The 23,547-nt window shown below is 42.4% G+C and overlaps 1 protein-coding gene across 7 annotated transcripts in view; it reads left to right on the forward strand.

The window, feature by feature from the left end:
- The window catches only part of FLI1 (Fli-1 proto-oncogene, ETS transcription factor), a 121,732-nt gene that overhangs the window by 74,660 nt on the left and 23,525 nt on the right, over nt 1-23,547 (forward strand). For all 7 annotated transcript variants that reach the window (XM_072979019.2, XM_072979020.2, XM_078379824.1 and 4 more), the window contains 3 exons: nt 6,032-6,189; nt 12,749-12,952; nt 22,903-22,971. In XM_072979019.2, the coding sequence (XP_072835120.2) occupies nt 6,032-6,189; nt 12,749-12,952; nt 22,903-22,971 (431 nt within the window). The remainder of the gene's footprint in view (nt 1-6,031; nt 6,190-12,748; nt 12,953-22,902; nt 22,972-23,547) is intronic.

Consider the following 23,547-nt stretch of genomic DNA (forward strand, 5'->3'; position numbering starts at 1 on the left):
TCAATAATGGGGAGAAAGTGTGTGGCAGTGCCGGCATAACATAGCCCTTAACTGGTCAGGAAAAGCCTACGAAATGTTTGGTCCCTATATTTTATTAAAGACGGTGACAGTGATTAAAGTGATTTCTCAGTCATCTTAAACCAGGGTGGCCAGTTGTGACCCTCTGGATATTTGTTTTATGGACTGCAGTTCCCATAAGTCTTCACTGTTAGGTATCCTGGTTTAAGCTGCTTGGAAATGTGAGCACCATGCATCCAGAGAGCCATAGCAGCCAAATCCTCTTCCAAACAAAGTTTGTACCACTTTTCCATAGATTTTAATGTGTCTGTGCATGCATGCAAGCAATCACATTAAGTAGCAAACAGAACTGAAGAGCCAAGCCCGTGAAACAGAAGGAGAAATCCGTTGTGAAAGCAGATTGAAAGAGATAATTAAACTTGCCTCTCTCTTTTTGCAAAGAAATAAACATAAAACAGCTTCCCTTGTAGAAGAAGGAGCCTTCTTAGTCTGTGCGAGCATTATAGGTGAAAACAAAATAAAAGTAAGGACAAAAATGTGGTGGTACTTTAACTTTTATATCTTTTAACGTGAGCTTTCATGGACAAGCCCATTTCATCAGACATAAGAGAAAGAGATGTAACATGGCTTATATTAATGCCAAAAGATTAAAAGATATAAAAGTTAGTCTTTAAAAGTGCCATCATATTTTTTTTTACTTTTTCTCTCTATTTTTCCCCACCTATAATAAAATAGTTTGCATTTCCTGAAGCCCAAAATCTGGAACAGAAGCTGTGGAGATTAATCAAGCTGTATATAATGGAATAGAATATTCTGCAAAGCCTGCATCTACTGTTCTTCTGGAGCAACATTTACCCTACCTTCTAACCATAGTTACTCAGCACCAGGACTGATGGTAGTTAAGACTAACCAGTGTTTCCCTAAAATGAAACTGTGGTTCTTTTTTTTTTCTAACTTTTTCTGAGAAGCAGAGACAGGGGCAGTGTGGCACAACTGGGAGAGAATATCCCTTCCACCACTGCTGGAGCAAAATAGCATTCTCCAACACAGAGAGAGCTGTCAGTCTATGGCAGAGCCTGTGCTTTTCATGGAGAAGGCCACTGTCCAGCAGGAAGTGAGGACCAAATGGGAAAGTGTTGAATCAAAAATACCAGCATAGTTTAGATAACAACCCGTATTGCTCATAATTAAGCACAGGAGAAGCTTTCCACATTTTAGAATGGGAGGGGGATTTAACAGAATTTAGCATTCATCATCCAAGATGATGTACAGGGTTGGTGGCAAAGTCATTTGGGGAAAAGTGGATGGGGAATCCAGCAGGGTCAAGTACAACCCCAGAAGCTGAGATTTCCCAAGCCAAGTGGGCTGAGAGTCTGACTAGATGTAAGCCAGCTTCCGGTGTTCCAGTGGCTGCTTTAGGAGACTTCTTCCTTTGACAAAGGGCAAGGGTGCAGAGGACTTCACTCACAATACTAGCTCTGTGCACTTTTCATGGCTCACCAGGCACGTTGGCCTCCCTCTGCGTGTTTTGTCAGACGGCAATGTTTGTGTTGGGTTCTCATGTTCCACAACTACCCGGGTTTATAAGGTGCTAATGACCTCTTAAACATTCCTCCCTCGGTTCTTGAGCAGATCTAACATGAGTTACAGACTTGGCAGATGAATGCCACTCATGTAAAAGGTGTGGCGAGGGGAGGGGTTGCGTGTGTCGCAGTTTTCAACATACATCAAATGTTTTCAGTGTATGCTGGAAATTATAAAGCATGAAGGTCCAAAAATGCATGCAATGTACAGATATTTTACCCAGGGCACCAGATCCTACCTCCTTCTCGTATTATGGGCAAAAGGGCAGGATTAGTTGATCATTGTCCTGGAAACGTCTTCAGTCTTTCACTCTTCTGCTCTCTCTCTTCACAAAGGAACGGCTTTGGTGGCTTACGGTTTTGCAGGCTTACTCCTGTCATTAGGCTGTACAGTTAGAAATAGTAAAAGAGAAATACAATATGGCACACCACACAACTGCTACTTGTAGATGGACATCTTTAAGTCCTTGACAGTTGTTTAGCCTTCAACTGGACTTGGACTGGACACCAAACAGAGAATACTATCACATAAATGATTGCCCATTGAGAACACTTCATATTAAGCTCTTGTAAGATTGGTGGAAGTCTCCAACAGTTGATTCCAGGTCTCCACATGGGAGCCAAATGGTGTTGAAAACTGAACTGAAGGAGGAGTTTGATTTTTGTACCTGAAGTGGTGGTAAAACCTGCTCATCCATCCCCACCCACTCCCTCCCAGCCAGCACCAGAAATCTTTGGTTCAGTATAGAGGTCCCTATGTGTGTATTCTTCCATAAGGCAGAAATGGATGAACTCACTGGGTCCTCTTCTGGTTCCTTCCACTCATTTTAGGCTTTGTGACACAACAGCATTGGGGGCCCACCAAGCATAGCAGGGTATGGAGCACTAACATTTGACTCACAGAGCTTCTTGTTCCATAATCTTGGTGGTAGCAAACTAAAACCTGTAAGCGGGGGGGGGGGGAATGTCTCCCTTTCAACTCTTGCCCTTATCTCAAGCATTTTGAAGCATAAGTTTCACCTGGCAGCCACCACTGCTCCCTGGTCTTGTTGATCTTATAGGTCTACTGGCAATCTAAGCAGTGCTTTGGAAAAGGCTGCAATTCTCTGGAGTAGAACTCCTGCAAAACGCCAAACATTTTGTACTCCAGATACTCACAGCTTTTAACACCTGACGCTGAGAATTTCTGCTGCCAATAAGAAATATTCAGTGCCTCTCTCCTCTTCCCCTTCTCCCACTCTGCAAGGCTGCCTGGACTGGCCTGCAGTTCCTCAAACTTTTCTTTGATTGCCATGGGGGCATTAAAACTTCAGCAATCTGCCTCTCGGAAGACCGACTTTGGTTCCATGCCTGGAAAAACAGTAGGCAAAACAGTACAACCTTAAATTTGAACATGTGTAAGTTATACATCTTATTTCCATTTCTAAGCAATGTTTCTCCCCAAAAGGACATGAGGAAAAAATTACCATCTGCCTCGGAATATCTCAGCAGGACATTTATCTCCCAGCCATGATAACTACGCTAGAGTAATTCTGCTTCTGTGCCTTAACAAACAAATTTAATGTTCCCAATTGGAAAATCCTTCAGCTTTGTTCACCAGATGGGAATCTAACACACAGTCATCATCTTCCCTTCCCACTGAATGGGGTTGCTTCTTTTAAAGATCTTTGGTTGGCTCCTTTTTTCTTTCTAGCCGATGGTTGCATCAGACAACACTGCCCATACAGTGAAAGAACATGTGGGGGGATTTTGCATGACCCACCCTTGACCATCACTGTGGAAATGTGCTGTTGTCATGCTGATTCTTGCATTTGGCCTGGGTGTGGAAGGACTCCAAGTGCAAGCTAACAGATAGGACGTACTTTACATCGGACCAGCCTCTATTTGGAGGTGTGTCCAAGGATCGTCCTTTGGTGAAAGACCAGGAGCGCTCATTTCTGGGGCGAATCATGTTCAGCGGCCAGAGAACATCAAGGATCATTTGTAGGGCTAGAAAATGTAAAACTCTTGGATGCTGTATCCCAGAGAAAGGCATGGTTGGAACATAGGAGTAGCCTTAGACCAGTGGTGTCCAACCTTGGCCCTCCAGATGTTCTTAGACTACAACTCCCAGAAGCGTTCACCACCACCTCTGCTGGCCAGGATTTCTGGGAGTTGAAGTCCGAGAACATCTGGAGGCCCAAGGTTGGACACCACTGCCTTAGACCATCATAATGTTTTGTTGCAGCCTTTGCAGGTGCTGATTACAATCATGGCATGATGAAGGTCCTAATCATAAAACATGTTACCATGATGCTTCCTCTTGTTATTATCATTAGGCAGGGATGGGGACTTGAGTCATGGGACTCACTTTCAAGTTGGACTTAAGTCGCACCGCCAACTCGACTTGGACACAACTTGCTTTCTTTAAATGTCTCATGACTCAGATACCCTTTTAATGGGGGAAAAAGGTTGTTTTTAATAGAGACTTGGACTTGGGACTTGGTGCCAAAGACTCAGACTTGGGAGTCAGACCCAAGTCTTGCCAACATCCCTAGGATTAGGATACTTTAGTAATGTGAAAAGGCTATGTTACATTACAATATTTGAGGACAGGACAGAAAGCATAGTATTTGGGAGAAAAACACTATGCTCTGGACTCAGTCCTCAAACATAATAATAATAATAATAATAATAATAATAATAATAATAATAATAATTTATTGTCATTGTAAGTATATACACATACAACGAAATTCACAGACACCCAGAGACCAGACACATGCACACACATAAAATTCCCAAACACTCCCCACCCACTAAAAGTCCCCCACTAAAAATACAAACATCTACACCGCAGGCCAAGTTACACAGTCCAACTAATTATTCACTACTGGTGGTCTTTAAGCTCATTATTAATTGCAATTATAGCTCTGGGATAAAAACTATTGAGAAAACGTGTGGTCCGAGTCTTAATTGTTCTATATCTTCTGCCAGATGGTAACAGTTCAAAAAAGTTATAAGCAGGATGGGAAGAGTCTCTCAGGATGCTATGTGATTTCCTTAGACAGCGGGATGTGAAGATGTCATCCAGGGTTGGTAGCTGGAGCCCGATGATATTCTGGGCAATTTTAATGGTTCTCTGTAGAGCTTTTTTGTCCGCTACAGAGCTACTCCCAAACCATGCCAGAATGCCATAGGTTAGGACACTCTCAATGGTGCTACGATAGTATGACAGAAGCAAATGCTGAGATAAATTTAACTTGCCGAGCATTCTCAGGAAATACAGCCTCTTCTGTGCCTTCTTCATTAGCATGTTGGCATTTATAGTCCATGAGAGGTCCTCTGAGATGTAAGTACCCAGAAATTTAAAACTACCAACTCTCTCCACTTCCTCACCGTTTATGTACAGTGGTAAATGTACATATCTCTTCCTCCTAAAATCAATTATGAGTTCTTTAGTTTTTTTTATGTTAAGTGTGAGATGATTTTCTTTACACCAAAGAATCAACCTTTGTACTTCCTTTCTATAAGCAGACTCATTGTTCTTATTTATGAGCCCCACCACTGTCGTATCATCCGCAAATTTAATAATTGCATTGGTGTTATACAGTGGGGTGCAATCATGTGTGTACAGGGAATAGAGGAAGGGACTTAGCACGCAGCCCTGGGGAGCTCCTGTACTTAGTACCAGGGTAGAAGAATGGTGAGATCCCATCCTTACTGACTGTGGCCTATCTGTCAGAAAATCCTTTATCCACATGCATATCTCCTGAGGTAATCCCAGGTTGATCATTTTAAAAAACAACCTATTTGGTAGAATGGTATTAAAAGCAGAGCTATAATCCACAAACAACAGCCTCGCATAAGTTCCCTGATGTTCTAAGTGGCTCAATACAGTATGGAGTACAATGGACACAGCATCATCAGTAGATCTATTTTTCCTGTATGCAAATTGCCATGGGTCCAAAGAAGGTGGAAGACTAGCCTTAATGTAATCCAGCACCAATCTCTCAAAACATTTCATAACAACAGATGTTAAAGCTACTGGTCTGTAATCATTGAGAGATACCACAGCTGACTGCTTGGGGACTGGCACTATAATAGATGTCTTCAGGCAAGTGGGGACTGAACACTGCAACAAGGATAGATTGAAAATATCCGTAAAAACTCCAGCTAATTCTGCAGCACAGCCCCTAATAACTCGTCCCATGATTCCATCTGGTCCAGCTGCCTTTCGAACATTAACATGTCGTCATTCCTTCAGCATGTGAAGATACTTTGCTTTCTTTTTTGAAAAAACAGTGGAAAAGCAACTTGTTTTATTTAATGTAGGTGCACAAATTTTGCTTCATCATCATTTGACAAGTTCTTAGAGGGTATGTCCCTGTTTGAGGGCACAGAGGGTAATATTGGACAATACTGACTTAACATCTTTGTCTACTTTATAGGGAGTCCCCAGTGGACTGCAGTGTGAGCAAATGCAACAAAATGGTCGGTGCCGGAACCGAATCCAACCCCTTGAATTACGGAACCTACATGGACGAGAAGAATGGTCCTCCTCCCCCCAACATGACGACCAATGAGAGGAGAGTGATTGTTCCAGCAGGTAAATGCCACAGTTGAAGCTTTTTTGTTGTTGTTTAGTTGTGTCCGACTCTTCGTGACCCCATGGACCAGAGCACGCCAAGCCCTCCTGTCTTCCACTGCCTCCGGGAGTTGGGTCAAATTCATGTTGGTCACTTCAATGTTGCTGTCCAGCCATCTCATCCTCTGTCATCCCCTTCTCCTTTGCCTTCACACTTTCCCAACATCAGGGTCTTTCCCAGGGAGTCTTCTCTTCTCATGAGATGGCCAAAGTCTTGGAGCCTCAGCTTCAGGATCTGTCCTTCCAGTGAGCACTCAGGGTTGATTTCCTTCAGAATGGATAGGTTTGCTCTCCTTGCAGTCCAGGGGACTCTCAAGAGTCTCCTCCAGCACCACAATTCAAAAGCATCAATTCTTCGGCGGTCAGCCTTCTTTATGGTCCAGCTCTCACTTCCATACATCACTACAGGAAAAACCATAGTGAGATCTATTTTCAGATTGTATCCAAATTTCCTCTCAGGCCCCAGGCAAACTTGCTCATCAAGGAATCAGGTTGCAACACCAGGGCATTGTAATTGATTTTACCAAGTGGAGTGTTATTAAGAGCATTCCGTTTCAGGTTGGTAAAGACTTCCAAGATGCATGAGTTCATGGTGTATCAAGCAGACATTGCATATTCAGATATTTTTGTTGAACTACAAATCCCATACATTCCCATTCTAGAGAGACCCAAATCCATAGATACCTTCATGTGGCTCAGCCAAAAAAAAGGCCTAGCGGGGAAAGTTTCAAGGCCTAGCATAGGCCCCACCCCATCCTAGCTTCCCAAACAGAAGGGAAACAGCCTCATTGGTGAGGTTCCTTTTTGAACAGTTAACTAGGGTAGAGGCTAGGACTTGCATCCCCAGTTAAGGCCTTTTCTCCAGGCGAGCCACATTTAGATGTCTGTAGGTGTGGCTTTGCCTGATGCAACTCCTAGAATGGGGCATTATGGGATATGTAGTCCAAAAAAATCCAAAAATCCCATGCCTAATATTAAGAATGTAAGAGGTGAGAAAGGAGTGTCCAAATAGTGAGCTTTTTTGTTTGTTTGTTTGTTTGTTTGTTTGTTTGTTTGTTTGTTTGTTTGTTAAATGTTGGAAGGTATAAAAGCAGAGCTGGAACATAGTTTGCTTTGCTTCATAAGAAGTGTACCCTTTATTTAAAAAAGGGCTTCTAGTCTTGATTATTTTAAGAACTTCAGACACACTTCTGTTGTTAGATTATATTCATAATATTATTATCTCTTTGCCTCTAAACCATTCTTTCTTCCACCCACCAAAATTTCAATAAGCATAGACCGGGGAAATGCAGCAGATTAATTACAACTATAAAAATGTCAAAAGGCAGAAACTGGGAAAACACGAAAGGAGAATGAAGTGTGGTACAGATTATGTTTTGGCTCTTTCTCTCTTTTTCTTTCTTTTTGCTAAATATACTCCCTTGCAGTTTTAGTTATCTATCAGTCATGAGGAAAGTAGCACAGGATATAGATGCAGATAAACTGATAGGTGGTTCTGTGAAAACAGTATTTTAAGCTTCATGTTATCATCCTCAAAAGGGTGGGGGAACAGCAGACTTTCCTAGAACGTGTCTATTTTCATTAAGGACAGAGAAAGTAGTTTAAAAAACAAATAACAATTTCCCAGTATCTTGGTTTTCTGGGAACTTATTCCCCTGTTTTTTGTTTTGTTTTGTTTTGTTTTTAATCCCATTCCGCCTTTCCCCTCCTCCAATTTTGCACAAGTACCTGCAAAATCCTGGCAACACCCTCATTTGCCTTCCAGTCAGTTTGATACAGGAAAGATATGCTGTTTTGCCCACGAATTGGAAAAATTCTGTGAAATTTGATGTTCCTGGGAGGTGGGGTGGGGGAATGACCTTGAAGCATTCCGGAAATCCCACAAGATTTCCCATGAGATTTCTTGGAAGGGCAGAACTTTTATCAAAAAATCTCAAAGTGAAAAGAGGTCCCCCTTCCCCCCCTCTTGGTTGATCACTGTGTGCAAGAGGCTGCAAGATTCATGTCACTTATTTGCATGAAATGTATAGTAAAATAATATTACAAAAAACAGGGAAGAATTATCATTGAATATTATTTGGTATGCACTGGTTTCCCAAATTCAGCGTATTCTGCATGTATTTAAAGTCTTCCGCTTCCTGTCTTTGTTTTTCAAAAGGCCATTTCAAGCCTAGAACTGACCTTGGGCGAGCAGAATTGTATTTCCATTGCAAATGACCGCTCCATACAGACCAAGGGTGTGCTGTGTGGATTTGATGGGAACTTTTTGAGGTGGAGGAGTGGCCAGGAGGAATCTGGGATCCATATCCCTGCAAGGAGCATTTTTCCCATTCTTGTGGTGAGCCATAACTTAGTGCCACTAATATGGCACGTCCACTGTGCTTACTCTGAATCTCTCAAATAAATCATTGGAGAATGGCATAACTTAGGCAATGGAGGAGGAACATCATTTAACAGTGGAGCTTTGAAATCCACAAGCACCAGCAGAACTTCAACAAAAAAGAGGAAAGTGTGAAGCTGCACAAAACTTGGTTCCCAGCTCTCAAAAAGACAGAGTGCAAAAGGTCAACAAACTCTACCCAGCCACAAGGACAAGGGATCACTACACACAAAAGACCAGCTAATGACACCAATCAACCACAGTGACAGATAATCTCTTCTCCTTAGCACAACAATACACCCACAACAAGACACACTAATTACCCATCTAAAGAAAAAGACAAAAGCCTATCTCACAGCCATAAATACTGCACTCCCAAGCCAACTGCACCAGACCACAGAGTGCTGTCCTCTGGAGATGCCGGCCACAGAGACTGGTGAAACGTTAGGAAGAACAACCTACAGAATACGGACAAAGAGCCCGAAAAACCCACAACAACCAGTGGAGCTTAGGCTTTGCAGAAAGAATTGCAGGCTTTGTCCATAACACAGAGAAGTACTGTAGTCCCCAGACGGGTCTCCAGATCTTCTTGGACTAAAACTCCCAGAAGTCTTCATTGCTAGTTGTGCTGTGTGGGATTTCTGGGAATTGTAGTCCAAGAGCATCTGGGGATCAAAGTTGGGAACCACTGGCATAGACAATAGCAGACTAAGGGAGCTAATAGTAAGGCCGCTTTCTATCCAACGTTCTGTTCTTGCTACCTGAATGCCTGACAATGTTCACATAACGTAAGCATAACATAGGTTGAGATCCTGTTCATAGTGTAAGCCAGACCCTATCTTTGTGTCCATTTCACCCTGGTAAACAAAGTGCCCTTGCCACAATTCTAAGAGGCTCGCACGCATGCTGACTTGGTGCGGGCACATACACATTCCCAAGAATCACTGCAGGCGTGCCTTGTTTACCAGGGAAGAACAGACTGAAAGTTGCAACTTGATTTATGCTTTGAACAGGATTCGTCCAATAGCTGTTCTCCTGCACAGGGCTTGGAAAAGTTACTCTTTGCATCAGAGTTCCCACCCTGGAAGACTACTTGTACAATTCAAGGATCATAAAGTAACTTTTCTATACTCTGACCATATATCCTGCCAGCCTGGGCAAGAAAAATACAGGAGTGCCCTGTTTAGTTCTTCAGATCACCACCAATAGAGATGGGGGAGAAGAATAATCTCCATATGGATCTAAATTGGCCTCGGACAGTGACACGCAATCATGAACCACATCCAGTGTCTCAGCCTTTCACCATCTGTGTTGACTCTGCAGGACTCGCATTGCAAGCAGAGGGCGAGTGGGCGGGAGTTTAAAAGTTTGTTTTTGTCAGTCGAGTCTGGAAATATGACTCAGACATATAAAGCAAACGTGTCTGAGCGAGGAGAGGTCATTTTCATAGAATTTACTACTTTCTGGAGCACAGCAATAAACATCGCTCCAAAATTTTTAATAACCATCTGTACAAACGTTGTAATGGGCCAAATGCGCGGCCAAATGGTTTGGATAGCCTGGTTGTCGCTGTGTTGCTTCCAGAGGCCAAGAGCGCTACCAATAATAAGTGTAAGCACGAAGAATAGAGTTACTCTTTAGAAAAGAGAAGTTGGAAAGAGGGCTGTGAGAGGATCAGTGTAATCCAGGCTGAACTCAAGATCTATCAAGCAGGACTAAATGGAGGCATGTATCTACAGTTAACAAACAGAGCATGTTTGGGTATATTCTGTGTCTAGGAATTTATTTACAGTGCCAGACCAGAACTTAATGATCCCAACATTTGGAGAAATAATTTTTTTGGACTGCAAATGTCCCAGCCAGCATAGCCACTTCTATAGCTCAAAATTTTAGTCTTTCAAGCTCTATCTGTTGCACCCAAAAGTCTACTCCTGCCGATCCCATGACAGCTTCATTTCAGCAGCCTAAGAATGTGTCACAGCAGGAAAAGTCTCCCTGTTTTCTCTCGTCTTTTACACCCCAAGCAGTCGCGTGTTGTGGTCACATGACATATATCCCGGAGTGTGTGTTCTGACATGTTTTTGAGTTACCACAGCATTTCCCTAAATTTGATATGATATGACTGGCTAAATTTCAGTACTGGAATATTTCTCTCTGGGTTGTCTATGTCTCTGGGGCTCCTTTTTTCCATCATCATCATCATCATCATCATCATCATCATAATGATAATGATAATAATAATGATAATGATAATAATAATGATAATGATAATAATAATAATAATAATAATAATAATAATAATAATAATAATAATAATAATAATAATAATAATAATAATAATAATAATAATAATAATAATAATAATAATAATAATAATAATTTCATTACATCGATGTTTTGGTAACATTTCTCTGATGGGTGCGAGTTTCTCTGCTGCGTTTGTGCATCTTGCAGCAGAGAAACTCATAGTTCGGCTTTGTTTTCGTTGCAGCTCTACCATCAGGTCCCCAAGAGGAAAATAGGAAAAGGCTCAGGGGGAAGGAACACCTCCTGGTGGAAAGGTCCACAAATAAGTGAAGTGCAGTGACTGATGACATGCGTTTCTCCGCTCACTAATATATTTTTTTAAAAAAAATTTAAAGGGACGTCCAGGCAAATGACATTGCCTACAGAAGCAATGCAAGGCGACTTGCTAGAAAAAAATATCAGTACAGCCGTACACACAGGACACCACTGTAATTGTGTGGTGGAAACCACAACAACAAAAAATTAGAAGCCTCCTAGTGGGTGGAATTTGATGTGGAGATAGCACAGAGGCAGACTAAAAGATTCAATAGTGGCTGTGCATCATCTGAAAACACACACACACCCCAAAAAAGGGTTGACATTCACGAGGATTAACTCAGAAACATTTTGCTGGAGTGACCGCAGCCTAAATTAGGCAGTTTTGCTATTTTTGCTATTTTTGAACAACTTGGATGGTTGAAGCAGCTATTTAACCTTTGTTTAAACAAACAGTTGGCCAACCTTTGCCAGCCTTGTGAAAGTCACCAGCAAGTCTAGAAGCAGCTCCCTCGCCCAGGTTAGGGTCCATAGAGAGGGTGACAGAAGCAACTTCGTAACCTCTTGGCTCCATCAGACATTGGCTGTTGGGAAATCATTGCTTTGGACTCATCTCTATTGTCTTCGTAACTGAAGTCTCAGTAATAATCACAGGAGTAATAGTTCACATAGGTACTGTGCTGTTCAGGTTTTCACAGCTTTCTGCATCCTTTATTTGGCTGTAGTTTTATCGCACACCTATAATGTACATTGGTTGATCAGGCAGAGTTGGGCCTATCTCTAGTTAGGATGAGGATTTTGCCTCAGGTGGCAGGTTTTGCACATCCATCCATCCATCCATCCATCCATCCATCCATCCATCCATCCATCCATCCATCCATCCATCGTTCTCAAGGTGACAAAGGTTCATACAACAAGTGAGACTGAACCCGGGGTTGTTCTAAGCCTCCACTAGGAAAGGAGCTAGAGATAGTGCCAGAACAGCATGGCTCTTTTGCATCTGCAAGGTAAAGAATAACCTGGAAGACATTGACTGGTCTTTGCTGAAAACCTTGAACATGTAGAGGAAAGTTACGGGTACAAATTCTTTGCTGCATTTTGACAAATTCCATTCACTTGCAAACCTGTTCATGGCTGGACCAATGTATTTTCACTTGTTATTTTCATACTTGCCAATAATTAAGCCATGAACAAGACATTTCTTGGAACAGGAAAAAAACTGTGCTAAAGCTGAGAATTCACCAAATGGATACAGATGGGCTATGGCCTTCTAGGGAAGGTCAAAAAGCAGGATTGATACCTCAGGAGGACCAGATTTGGCCCACATCCTCAATGCACACTCCCATCCTAGAAACACTTTATAAAATCCAGACAAGCTTTTGGTGAACCAGGATAAGGCAGATGTGTGCAAATTAATTAACATATTATTATCTGCCTGGATCACTTGGGATGTTGCACCCTGTGGAACTGCAGAAAGATTTTTTTAAAAAAATGTTATTGCTTTTCTAAAGCAAATTCCTTGGTAAAGTGTTGTTTATTGATCAACCCCCTCCCCTAATCCTACCTTTCTCTTGATAGATCCCACATTATGGACCCAGGAACATGTCCGTCAGTGGCTGGAGTGGGCTATCAAAGAATATGGTTTAATGGAGATTGATACCAACCTCTTCCAGAACATGGACGGCAAAGAACTGTGTAAGATGAACAAGGAGGATTTCCTCCGGACCACTTCCCTCTACAACACAGAAGTCCTGCTGTCTCACCTCAGTTACCTCAGGGAAAGTAAGCAGACCCTTCACTCTCCTTTTTAGCTATACGCCTGTCAGGGTGAATGAATGAAATTGCTACTGAGTATGCTCTCTTTTAGGGGTGTGGGTGGCGCTGAGGGTTAAACCACAAAGCCTCTGGGCTGCAAGGTCAAAAGATCAGCAGTTCAAATCCATGTAGCGGAGTGAGCGCCCATCGCTTGTCCCAGCTCCTGCCAACCTAGCAGTTCGAAAGCATGTAAAAATGCAAGTAGATAAATAAGTCCCACCACAGTGGGAGGGTAATGGCGTTTTGTGTCTAGTCGCGCTGGCCACATGACCACGGAAACTGTCTTTGGACAAACGCTGGCTTCTATGGCTTGGAAACGGGGATGAGCACCACCCCCTAGAGTCGGACACAACGGGACTAAATGTCAAGGGGAACCTTTACCTTTATCTCTGCTAATTTTATCTAAGGTTAATTTTTTCCCCATTCTCTCAGGCTTTAAAAATAGTTTAGCCTTTTCAGCATTGAAAGTCTAGTATTTTAGTCTGTGCAATACCGTTTCTTTCTCTGGTACCTTTGGTGTTTTTTTGTTTTGTTTTGTTTTGTTTTTTTGTTTTGTTTTAATACCATGACATATATATGGCTAGCATTTATGCTGGGTTGAACTGTATTGCTTTAATGCGATATTTCTATGCTACTGTTGTTATTCTAAAATGAAATTTACAGTGTCAGAAAAAATACCATTTTATGAGCCATATAAGAAATATAACTAGTAAAGCAAATATGTAAACAAAGGAAATGGAATTATATTGAGTAAGGATGAGTTACAACAGTCATGCAACTGAATAAGTGGCCAATACTGGCTGAGGATTTCTGGGAGTTGACAGGCAACAGATTTGGGATGTCATGAAAGGGCAGCCCAGTGTTCGTAGTTTGATTTATTATATATATATATATTTACTACTAGGAGGGAGGAATTGACGGATCTGAGATTTTCAGCGTCTGGTGCCAAAATAATGTGACTCGCTGAGGATATGATGTGCTTTGAATGGATGTTTATTTGCTGTCCTGCCCCAAGCAGCAAAATACCTTGGGCTGGTCCCATTTGTGTCACGCTGTCTATCTATCTATCTATCTATCTATCTATCTATCTATCTATCTATCTATCTATCTATCTATCTATCTATCTATCTATCTATCTATCTATCTATCTATCTATCTATCTATCTATCTGTCTGTCTGTCTGTCTGTCTGTCTGTCTGTCTGTCTGTCTGTCTGTCTGTCTGTCTGTCTGTCATATTTATACCCCACCTTTCTCAACAAAAGGACCCATGGCGGCTTATAGTATTTTAAAAATAAACAGTATTAAAAGCTATGAAGAATAAAGGATTACTGTATTGAAAATGTTGCAGAGTTTTGAATTTCTGATAAAATTCCTTTTTGCTGCACAACAGAAGAAAAGAAATAAATTTCCTTTTTGCTGCACAATAGAAATACGTACAGAGGAGAATAGCTACAAGTTCTCCAGAGTCCACCCCTTTCTCATTAACTAGCTTTTAAAGTCTCAAACTCACACTAAGACATTAGTAGGAGAAAGAATAAAAAAATCTTTACTTACTTGCACTTGAAGTTACAGATTTGTGTATACTGCTTTCTTTACTGCACACATACTTAGCCAAAAAAAAAAAAAACCGAACAAATCAACAGCAAACAAACAACAAACTAAAGAGAGGGAAAGGAAGCTCAGCAGAGAGGCAGGGCTCTCTTTGAATTCGAAGTTGTAAAGATCAGTTGGTTAGGGATGGACAAATAATCACGCCATCCCAGAAAAGTCTCTCCTAGTCAAATAAACTGCAGGCAGTATGTGAGGTTGCAAATTAAACCCCAACACCCTTTCTCAAACTCACATGTAGCCATCGTCTTGAAGGTGGCTGTGCAACTTCTGGAATCAGGCTTGATCAGCTGGCCGTAGTATCTCAAGGACACCTTTCTCAGTCAGGTTGCAAACTCAGCAGTATCTCATGCCATTGTGTTTGGTGTGTGCATTCATTTTCTCACTTTGATAGTCATTTGATGCAACTCTAGTTGTCTTCCAGTGCCTGGATTGTCATCTCTTAATTCATCCCAAAGTCATTCAGCAACTTCTCCAGGCATAGCAGTTCCCTGCGTGCTTTAACTGCAGCAATGAATTCAGATGCTGTGGAAGACAAAGCTGTCTATGACCAGCCTACGACATAGGACCATCACCATAAATCAGGGATCCCCAATCTTAGGTAAGCCAGATATTTTTTGGACTGCAATTCCCAGAAACCCTGGCCAGCACAGCTGGTGGTGAAGGCTTCTGGGAATTGTAGTCCAAGTACCCCTGCCTGAAGCCTTGTTGCAGAAGCATCTTCTCTGAGTTGCAATGAGCATCTGGTGGCTGGTTCTGGAGCATCTGGTAGCATAGGTCCCTCAACATCTGTGTCCCCTTCTCTTGGTGTACTACTTTCAGTTTGTGTGTCATCGCTTTCCTGCTTCATATCTGGCTCAGATTGTGGAAGGATTGGCGTAGCTTCATCTAGGCCAGTTCCAACATTCTTCTGTTCCTCTTTTTCAACTTTCTTTTGTTAATTGAAATGAATCACATGTGTTATGCTGATTTCACCTGTTTTTAAGTTTATCCGTTTACAGCCTTTGCTGCCTGGAGCACAGCCAAACAAAATAGTCTGTTCAGTTCTAGAGTCCGGGGTCTGCCTTTTCTGTTTTGGTACAAAAATGTTCTGTGCTTCGTATTCTGTCATGCTATAGCTAAATGATCTTTTTGTGGTGCCTTTGGTTAGCAGTTTGTTCTGGAGATACGTTGCTGTCATAATTGCATCACCTCAAAATTAGTTGGGCAACTTTGTATCTGCAAGCATGCATCTTGTCATCTCCAAAAGATAGCTCAGCTTTCTTTCTGCTATTTCATTCTGCTGAGGAGTGTGTAAGATTTCTCCTGTACAAAATGCCTTGTTTCTCTCGGAAAATGTGTGTGTAGTGTGAAAGGTAATCATCACCATTATCTGTCTGGGGTTGATCACCATGGCCACATACTTCAGCATATCATGTATCTCACTCTTCTCCTTCGGCAAATGGGTTACACAGAACCTCAAAATAGCATCCACAAATATCAGACTATGTTATGTCCCAGCGCTGGGACTTTGGTCTAATCAAGTCACTGTGTATCAGATCCAGCACCTTGGTGCAGGAATGAGGACCTAAGAGTCTTACGAACCTGGATCTATACAGTTGCATCATATAGATTTATTCTGATATATATAGCAAGTTTTTTGGTTTTGCAGATCCAGAATTGTGTTTGCATCTCTGTGCGCAAAGTGACGATGTCACAGCTCCATACTGTTGCCATCTGCGCTCTGAGCTTGCACTGTGTCAGTCTCTTGCTGTTCATCTAAAATACTCAGTTTATGGACAGTTTAACCGCTTGGAAATTTCACCATATTTCATTACTGTACATTGCCCATTTTCACAATGCATTTTCATCGAGGTATCATGGGAACCCATTTGGTCTATGTACTCTTCCCTCAGACAGTGCAAACACCTTTGAAACTTAGCTGTTTGCTATGCAAAATAGATACAAAAACATCAAAACATTCCCCTAGCAATGCTGTGAGAAATCCTATTTTCTGTCTATTAGTCAATTCAGAACTAGTTAAACCTATATGGTCAAACGCTTTTAACAGAGCCAAAATGTGCTTTTCACAATCTTGTTTGTTGTTAAGATGGGTCTATACAAGTTCTCTAATAAAAATTACCTCCAATTTAGAGGTAGGAAAAAAAATGGGATCTCTCAAGTGCTTCCTGCGTTTTTCAAGCTGTATCCAGACTTGTTCTTAAACATTTCACGAAAAACAAAAGGTTCATATACACGGCATATGGTGCATCTAGCTTAACAAGTGACTTGACCTTAAAAGATTGGTATTGTTTTTTATTTGAAGTTATTGTCTGGTTTATAAAAATGTACATGGATGTAAGTAAATAGATATCTCTGATCAACCTGGGTTTATTCCAGACACACACACTTCCTAATGTGTACAGAGAAAGAGGTTCATGTATAAAATGCATAAGATAGGTAAGACTTTTGTATCTGCCCTGATTTTATATATATATGGAGGGAAAGAACTTCAGCTATAAAAATATTCAAATTACAGGGGGAAAAAAATGAAACAGACACATTTCCCCCTCTGTTTTACACACACACACACACACACACACACACACACACACACACACACACACACACACACACACACACACAGAGAGAGAGACACACACACACACACACACACAGAAAATGAGAACAGGAAGAGAAAGTCTGTTTTGCACAGTGAAAGAGGAACAAAAACATACAGGGCAAAAAAAGTCAAACAACTGAAGTTAACAAGATTCAGTCAGTTGTGAGGGAGTCAACACATCTTTCAAAATTATTTTAAGGACTTAAATAGTTTAACCCGCCAACATCTCATTTTGATTGAGCCCAAAGCAAACGGTGTCATATTGGTTGGTTAATTCTACAGCCGTACAGCTCATCTGCCCACAAATGTGTTTTGCTTCAGTATAAATGGCTTTGAGATCAGAAATACTCCGGTGGCTTGCCAAGTCCTTTTTCCACCCACATCGGACTAGGTGCCAGGATAGTGGCAGCAACGTTGTCATGCTGGTGTTTTGCTGCCTCTTTGAAACGCAGCGACTATAGCAAGCTTGCTTCGCCCTCCCTCTCGTCGCGGCTCTTGAGCTTTACACAGTAGTCATAGGATGCAAATTCCAGTCCCCTTTCTCTCCTACTCCTTTCCCTCTGCATGTCTTTGGCTATAATTGGGATGCTTTAAGAAATATATAGAAGCCTTGTCCTCATTAAAGCACGCTTCTGGGCCAAAGCAGGCTACTGGAGGTTATGCTTTTCCAAGCAGCTGTTCTTATGTCTGCCTAATGACAGTCTGGTTTCTGGATTTCTGGGTAACTCCCTTGTGGCGTAACGCCTTTGAAGGGAATTTATTGTTTTTCCAGATTTAATTTCCAGTGACTGTTGAGTGCTGAGGTTCTGAACTACAAAAGGCATTCAGTCAGACAGCTTCTCTTTCCCCTGTTATAGAGAACGATGGAGACACAGTAGTCTAGTGGTAGCACTTGGAACCAGGCAGATGGCAAGAATCACAGACTGGATACCTGCTAGCTTTCCCAGATGGACTACAAATCCCAGACGTCCTGGCCAACACAGCTAGTGGTGAAGGCTTCTGGGAATTTTAGTTCAAGAACACGAGGGGATCCAAGCTTGGAAACCACTGTGTTAGGGGATCAGCTGCTTCCTTTCTCTGCCTTCTACTCCTGAGCACCCAGGCATTCTGACCTAGCCATTTTCCCCCCAGTGTTAAACAGTTAAGTTGAAGCATACAGTGAGTTTTTGCGCAGTACTGATTAGTAGCAACTCTGCAGATATATTATATGCCAGTCACTGCACAGCAAGCTCTGTGGAGGCATGGTACAGTGGTGCCTCGCTAGACAATGATAATCCGTTCCACTGAAATAGCTGTTTAGCAAAATCATCGTCTAGCGAAAAGCATTTCCCCATTGGAATGCATTGAAACCTGTTTAATGCATTCCAATGGGGAAGAATCGTCGTTGTCTAGTGAAGATCGGTCATAGGAAAGCCGCTTTGCGAACCGCCAATCAGCTGTTTAAATAGCTGTCTTGCGAAGCGTAGGTCCTGAAAACACCCGTTATACGAGCACGGAGGGAACTGTCAAAATCGTTGTCTAGCGAAAATTGGTTTGTGAAGCAGGGACCAAACATTGTCCAGCAAAATTCCCCCATAGGAATCACTGTTTTGCGAATCGCTATAGCAATCACAAAAAGTCAATGTCTAGCGAAAAAAACTGTCATGCGGGGTAAGTGTCTAGCGAGGCACCACTGTACTGATGAATTTGTCAGTATTTGTCACTGGCGTATTGCCAGAGCTATCTGCGAGATTGGGTGCTTACCAATATTGGGATCATGTGGCAAGTTGTTTTAAAATGGATGTTGGACGGTGCAACCTTAATTGTTATATGACTTGAGAAGAGGACAGAGCAAACAGACAGAAATTGATGGCTGCCTGTTAGAGAAGCTTTAGAGATGGAATTTTTGCATCCATGCAAGGGGGAAACTAAGTGATCCCAGGATCTCTTCCGACTCTGTAGTTCTACCCTAATGGAAAAGTGTCTGTTGCCTGTCCTTGATTGGGGCATCCCAAGATATGTTACATCCAGAAATAATGGACAAGGTTCGTCCCGTGTTTCCCTTCATATTATCCACTGGCCTGGCAACTGAAACTGACTTCCAGACCAGCAACAACATTTGGGGACAACCAAATGTTGAAGCTGAAGAAGCTACTTGGACGAGTAGCGAAATACTTCAAACTAACAAGATAAAAGTCCTGTTGCCGTGACTCAACTTCCAGATAACCCCACCTGGATGACTGAGAATCTTCACAGATATTTGGGGACAACGTTTGGAAGTTGAGGGAATTCAGGGCAGCCCAAAGACATTAGACACAACTTCACCCTCCGACATCGCTGTCCTGCCTTCCATCATCTGCCTCCTAAGGTAGCCTCATGGGAGGACCTGCCTTGCAGCTAATTTGTGGGGAGAGCAAGGAAACAAGGTAACAAAACACTGGCACTACAATCTAATCTAATGATTCACTGATTCAGACCAGGAAAAAAGGGAATTACAAATAGGCAGCATCATTTGCATGAACTGTCCCAAATATTCCTCATTATCCCCCAATGTAAGAGACTTAAAAATACAATCTGTAGGTCCTACAATAAAAGCCTGAAATGCCTGCACTTTTAGGGAGGGGTAGGGGAATATGACTCCCTGGAAAAGACCCTAATGTTGGGAAAGTGTGAAGGCAAGAGGAGAAGGGGACAACAGAGGACGAGATAATTGGACAGTGTCACCAAAGCTACCAACATGAATTTAACCCAACTCCGGGAGGCAGTGGAAGACAGGAGGGCCTGGTGTGCTCTGGTCCATGGAGTCATGAAGAGTCGGACACGACTTAACAACTAAGCAACAAAAAAAGGGGGAATAACTTTGTTAAGGCAGGGCAAAGCTCAGACTTTGAGAAATGGGTCATGGTGGTTAAACAATTATGCTGAGCATGTACAGAGGGCCATGCCATGGCTGAATAAGGCCACTGAGGAACCATATATCTGGACTGAAAAGCAAAACATGCAGTGAGATTGGGATGTGTTTTACATCACTCCTTTCGCTTCTAAACCCATCTCAGAAAGGATGCTAGTTCCAGCCTTTCTGCCTGTCTCTTTGCCCGGGAAGCCTTGCCGTCTGCGCTTCCCCACCCCACCGAACCACCAGCACCTCGCTTCATGTCCCCTCCCTTTTTCATTTAAACGTCTTAATAGGAAACACATTTTTCTTCCTTTTCTGGTGTTCCCACCAGAAACTTCAGACTGTCGGGCAAAGGTGAGAATTTTAAGCAATAAACTTGAGGCGACTTTTTCCCTCTTGGCGGGACCAGCTCACTTGTTGTTTTTTCTCCCTCTCCCTTCCTTCCTTTTCCCCCCCCCCCTTTTTTTCAAGTCCAAAATGGTCCTCTGCTTTATCTGACAAGTTCAGTGAAATGGTAATTCTCTCCCCTCTTACCTCCCCTCTGTTCTAGCCCCCCGTTCACCGCGCCAGTCTGCATTTTGGCTGCCTTGGCAGTCTGTTTAATCACTGGAAATCATGTCCCTTGGCACTTCTATGCCTGGCTGGTACTGATCCTGCTGAGCTTTGAAATCAGAATCCTCTTCCAGTACTCCTAGGGAAAAAAATGTGTCAGGGCTAAAGTATTTCCCTCACAGATATTTGAGAGGAAGAAAAACAAACAAACAAAACACCACAAAGATAGGTGTGCATGGCCCTTAGACACACCCGTCTACTTGGTCCAGTTTAAGTGGCCAAATGCTTTTTAACCGTCGCTATGCGGTTTTCATTATTTTCTTGCTTTTAGAAAGGAGAAGTTTGGGGGGTTTTTTGGACATATATTTTTTCAGACACTTTAGAATCTTGCCACCAAGATGGCCTGATTGGAGTTCTACTGAAAAAAAAAGAAAAGAAAAGAAATAATAAAACTAAACCCATTTTCCCCTATTTTGCTTTCTGGATTCTGTCCTTTTCCCAGCAAAAAGAAGCCAACGCCAGCCTTTGTAGGACAGAAGGAAACTGACTATAATCAGCAAAAGCTCCCTAGTGAGAAGCACGTTAATATTTTAAAGGTTGAGGGTGTTCGTATTTTGAATGTAGGGCATTCTCTTTGGGCATGTTTGCTGCAGTGGATTCCGAGAAATCAAGGAAGCCCAAGGAACCAGGTCTTCTTGAAGAATTAGGGAATTTGGAAGATGGTCATGGGGAATTCTTTAATTTTCACGAGTGCTGTGCACCAGTCCTGGATAAATGCCAAATTACTAATATCAGCTTGGCTCAAACCAACTTATATGAGGTCTAAATAAAAGTGGAATCACCAGATTCAGTTCTGGAGAGAAGAAAATTTATATATTTATTTGTGTCCAGGGCACACAATGAATGGTATGGGGCACCACTCCTTCCTTCCTTCCTTCCTTCCTTCCTTCTTTCCTTCCTTCCTTCCTTCCTTCCTTCCTTCCTTCCTTCCTTCCTTCCTTCCTTCCTTCCTTCCTTTTGCTTCTGAAAAAAAGCAAAATTTGAAGGTGTATAGTATGTAAACCCTGGAAGGTAGCTGTCTGAAATTTAGCAGATCTCATTGTAGAAAACTAGACCATCAATAAAAAAGCTAGCATAGTCTTAGAAGCCACTGCCTTTCCATAGGTGAGGGTGTTTTTATTGATTTGCTTTGATTTATACCCACCTTTCCTCCCAAGTTGGGAATCAGGGTAGATGCTTCGAACAGAGCTTCGACTTATGAACGGAAAAAAAACATGTACTTTTTAAAAGGTGGTCCGCCTTTTTTTAAGCTAAAAGGTGTTTGGTTTTGTTTAAAAGGTGCTTGGGTTAAAAGGTCTTGTGTTTAGAAGGTGTTCCCTCCCCCCCTCTTTCCTGCCCTTTTTTTGACCTAAATTCATGTGGTAGAGTACGGATTAACCGGCTTTGCATTAGTTCCTATGGGAACTAATGCCTCTACTTGCGAACGGCGCCTCTACATATGAACCAAAAACAGTCAGAACGGATTAAATGGTTTTCAGTGCATTCCTATGGGGAATTTTGCTTCGACTTAAGAACATTTTGACGTACGAACACTATTCCAGTTAAGTTCGTAAGTTGAGGTTCCACTGTATTTTCTTCTGAGAAATAAAAAACAGCAAGGATCCCCTTTTAAAAAGGAATGACACCGGCCCTCTCATTAGGGAGAGTGAGCAAGCCACCTCAAGTGTCACACATGAGGTTGGGGGAAAGAGAGTGGTGTTGAAGAAGAAGGCAGTGGGTGTTATTCAGCCTACCCTCCACCCCTCCGAAGCAAGCTCCCTGTTCTTCAGCATGGTGGAGGACCCTGTCACCCCAGGAGAGTTGAAGGAAAGATTTGACTCTCACTCACCTCAATTCCCTAAGGCAGAAAGCCAGAGGGAAATGATTGCATCTTCACTTCTGGTTGCTAGATGTCTCAGGGCCGGTCCTGAAAAGGAATGCAGCTTCTTTGGCATTTTCGATGGAAAACTAGGGGGCTGAAAAATGCTCAGCGAGTGACAAAAGCACAAAACATTCTTGAAATGCTTCAGCGCGAAACAGCCTCTCTGTCCTGTGCCTTTTTGCTGGAAAAGACCCCATGTTTCTCTTGCTTGGAGATGGATGTTGTTATTAGCATAGATGTAATGCAGAGACTGGTCTACCCTTATGTTCGTTTCGCGATATCCTTTGCTCTTCCTAATCCAGTTTTCCCCTCCTTTTACCAAACCAACCCTATTCTTCTTTTTCTTCCCCCCTCCCAGGTAGCTCCTTGCTATCCTACAACACCCCAGCCCATACGGAGCCGTCATCTCGACTCAGCACCAAGGAAGGTGAGATTCCCCTTCTTAACCTTGATATGTGCCTTATGAATTAATTGTCTGCCTCGTACCTTTAACATGAATGTGCCAAACAAATAAAAGAACTGGTGTTCAGTTTAAAATGTGTGTGTGTGTGCATGCGTGCATGCGTGCAAAACATCTGGAAAACACCTGGTTGAAGAAAGCTGACTTGAAGTCTTTTAGGTAGCCATCCTAATTGTTTTTTTGGGCTTCTGCTTGCCTAGAGCAACAAACAAAGTTTACAAAATGAAGTTCCACTGGTATGACTTTCCACACACAGCCCTCCGCCACTGCCAGCCCAGCTCCGACAAGGGCATTCTGGACTTTCGCAAACTCTTGCCTTTGTGGCCATCTGTTCCAGCCTGAGGCACTCCTTTTATATAAGTTCAACTCCGTAAGAAAGTTGTGTCTCATTGTCCTGCTCGATTCCCACATCCTGCAGCAACTGACTCCATTTCCCCTAGCAATCACTTAATCTAAATCCCAGTTTCACCCTGGCTTTATAAGCCTAACCCGCTTCGTGTACTGAAGAAGCAAACGAAGTCTGTTTCAGTTTAGTGTTTGCCA

The sequence above is a fragment of the Pogona vitticeps genome, chromosome 8, assembly GCF_051106095.1.
Source record: "Pogona vitticeps strain Pit_001003342236 chromosome 8, PviZW2.1, whole genome shotgun sequence".
NCBI lineage: Eukaryota > Metazoa > Chordata > Lepidosauria > Squamata > Agamidae > Pogona > Pogona vitticeps.